The sequence below is a fragment of the Arachis ipaensis genome, chromosome B06, assembly GCF_000816755.2.
Source record: "Arachis ipaensis cultivar K30076 chromosome B06, Araip1.1, whole genome shotgun sequence".
NCBI lineage: Eukaryota > Viridiplantae > Streptophyta > Magnoliopsida > Fabales > Fabaceae > Arachis > Arachis ipaensis.
Genome location: NC_029790.2, coordinates 1,696,770 through 1,699,855, shown reverse-complemented (window position 1 = coordinate 1,699,855; position 3,086 = coordinate 1,696,770). Strand labels below are relative to the sequence as shown.

General features: G+C 36.5%; 1 protein-coding gene across 1 annotated transcript in view; it reads left to right on the top strand.

The window, feature by feature from the left end:
* LOC107645220 (peptidyl-prolyl cis-trans isomerase CYP63) overlaps positions 278–3,086 on the top strand; it is a gene marked incomplete at its 5' end in the record, with an annotated part of 5,206 nt that continues 2,397 nt past the window's right edge. The window contains 9 exon segments of the mRNA XM_016349197.2: positions 278–347; positions 878–1,074; positions 1,196–1,250; positions 1,622–1,710; positions 1,942–1,966; positions 2,077–2,115; positions 2,238–2,355; positions 2,597–2,757; positions 2,869–3,086. Coding sequence (XP_016204683.1) covers positions 991–1,074; positions 1,196–1,250; positions 1,622–1,710; positions 1,942–1,966; positions 2,077–2,115; positions 2,238–2,355; positions 2,597–2,757; positions 2,869–3,086 — 789 coding nt within the window.

Genomic DNA, 3,086 nt, shown 5'->3' with positions numbered 1-3,086 from the left:
ACAACGGGGCTAAGAGCCCTTGGTTAGTGATTCGATAGTGCGAAATCATTTGTCACAAACGTTTACCATTTTTTTTAACTGGACCCGTTCTGTTTTATTGTCACACATTAACTGGGCCTGGATTTGTTTAGTTTGGGCCAAGGTTCCATTTATTTTGGGCCTTTAGTTTGGGTTCCATTTCGACAATACATGGAGCATGTTGCTTTGTAGTTTGTGGTTTCTTCTTCGAAGTTTGTCCCTAATTTACAGTGAAAGCAGCTCAGCTCAAATGCGAAAGAGAGAATCTCCTTTTCTTGTGCTACTGAGCAGAGACTGTACTTGTCTCCATTCCTGATTCCTTCACGCTGGTTAGCTCTCCTCTCTCTTTCTCTTTCTCTGTGCATGCCCTAACTCATTGAAGCAGGAATATGAAGCTCACTTTTCTAGAACACAGAGCTATCTCTTTGGATACTTGAGATTCTAAATGCTCTTTCCAATTAATGCTTCGATCTAGGTTTTTTTTTTTGATCGCATTGCTACCTGCATTCCGCTACCTTTTGTATGATTTAATGGTTATTGAAGAACTTTACTTTCACCGCACATTGAATGGACATTTCATGTTAGGGTTTAGGGTTTAAGCCTCAGGATTTGTTGCGTTTTTGCTGAAATTTTTTTAGAAGATTTGCTAGCACCATTTATCACTGACTGTATCATTGTTCGATCATATGTAACGACGATTCTTAAGAAAGAAAAGAAATTGATGTTTTGGGGTAGGGACGCTGGTTGTGCACTTGTTGAATAGGCTCGAGTTATTTCCTCCGACCATAATTTCTAATTTGATATTTGAGAGTTGTTTGTCTTTGATGCGTAACAATAGCACCTTGTTTCTTTTCAACAGAACAACATGAGCAGGGAGTGACTTTTGTGAGTTGTGACACACCTCTTTGGAACGTTTCTTCTGAGTTGTGATTGTTGTCTTACTCTAACGTGATCCGGACTTGTACTTTTAGCATGGTGATGGGTTTGGAAAAGGATCCTCGGGTGTTTTTTGATGTCTCAATTGGTGGGGACCCTGTGGAAAGAATTGTAATACAGGTATTGACTATTGAGTTGAAACAGAAAATTTTCTTGTTTGCATTCTGTCTGATATTTATATATAGTTGAAATACTTGGCATCATGGGCTTGTATGAGGTTTATGCTCTTAAAATTGTGCAGCTTTTTGCTGGTGTTGTTCCCAAGACAGCTGAGAATTTTCGGGCACTCTGTACAGGTATCTTTATATTATTCAAATACATATCCTTTTACAATTCTATCTGTTCTTTATTTGTTTGGTCCTGCTTGGAGAAAACATAATTCGTATGAGAATTTTCTAATGTTAAACCGTCGAGCTTCTTGTTGTTGACCAAGGAGTTTTGGTTCAGTGGTTAGGTAGACACTTATGGTAAAGGTCCAGAATTTAAAATGTTTGTATGAATATGGACTAGGCATTGTTATAATTTTGCAATCTTTTATTAGTTGAATGATGCATGATCTTAACTTCTACTAAATGGATTTATAAGGTAACCCTTTCTGAAAAGGGGAAAAAAATTTAACATGTATCTTTCAGGCTATTATTGTAGATGTTCTGTCTTCTGTTTGTAGGGGAGAAGGGCATTGGGGCATCCACTGCGAAACCTTTGCATTATAAAGGGACAAGTTTTCATCGAATAATTAAAGGTTTTATGGCTCAAGTAAGTTGCCCTTCATGGTTATTCTGTTCATGATTGTTATAAGCTAATTATGGAGTACTTGAGTAGATAACTTGTCATCTTGGAGTTGTATAGTTTATGAGTTAATTTTGTGGCTGTGAGGTGACAGCATTGACATTGCCTTTGGCCTTTGCATCATTTTTGGTGTGCACATGAGTGTTCCGTTATTTTCTCATTTCAATATCGGATAATTCACCCGTTTTTTCTTGACAGGGTGGTGATTTTTCAAGGGGCAATGGTATGCTTTTTATTTTTATGGTTTGCCCCTCTCATTGGATCTTGTAGACAGCTTTTTGACTTCTTTATCCTTTACCAAGATTTCTAAAAGCAACCATTGACTGATGACAGGCACTGGTGGGGAAAGTATATATGGAGGAAAATTTGCAGGTAAATTTACTATCTGAGAGGAAGTTTATGAATATTCAAAATTTGAAAGGAAATATCACTTATTGTCGATTGGTTTAATGATCTATTAATATTCTTTACATGCAAATACTTCTTTGTTGCAGATGAAAATTTCAAACTATCACATGATGGACCTGGTGTTCTTTCCATGGCTAATAGTGGAGCTAACACAAATGGGTCTCAGTTCTTTATTACCTTTAAGCGCCAACCACATCTTGATGGGTATGGAAGCTTTCCATATTTTTTGTTTAAGTTTGATATGTTCTTATTTGTGCACCAAATCTGGATTACTTGTTGATCTGCCTAGAATTTTGCACAGAAGCCTGTTTTCCAGTTCTGTTGCTACTGTTGTTGTTTTATGTGGCCTTCTTTTATGTTTTCATTTTGCTCTGAAAAGTTATAGTTTCTAATTTTCCTTGTCAAATGCTGCGGTTTTAAATAATAATACCTTCACACCATATAGTAAACACGTTGTTTTTGGGAAAGTTGTCATGGGAATGGACATCCTGAAGAAAATTGAGCTGGTGGGATCTTCTGATGGGAAACCTGTTCAGCCCGTCAAAATTATTGATTGTGGTGAAGTTTCAGAGACAAAAGTCCAGCATGCTGTTGAGAAGGACAAAGGTACTTGTTAAAAAATAAACATTGATGAAGATGTTATAACGTGGTTGTTTCTATATGCTGCAACTCATAAATTTTTTGTAATGTTTATATATTTATATTTTTTCATGTTAGGGAAAAAGAGAAAATCAGGGAAATCTGTATCTCCTGATGATGGTTCTGCCAAAAGATCAAGGGGTAGAAGGAAAAAAACTTCAAAAGATACTAAGAGAAGGAAGAAGAGATACTCAACATCAGATAGTGATAGTAGTAGCAGTGACAGTTATTCCTCAGATTCTGAATCAGATTCAGATTTTGAATCAGATCCATCCCATTCTGATTCAAGTTCCTCT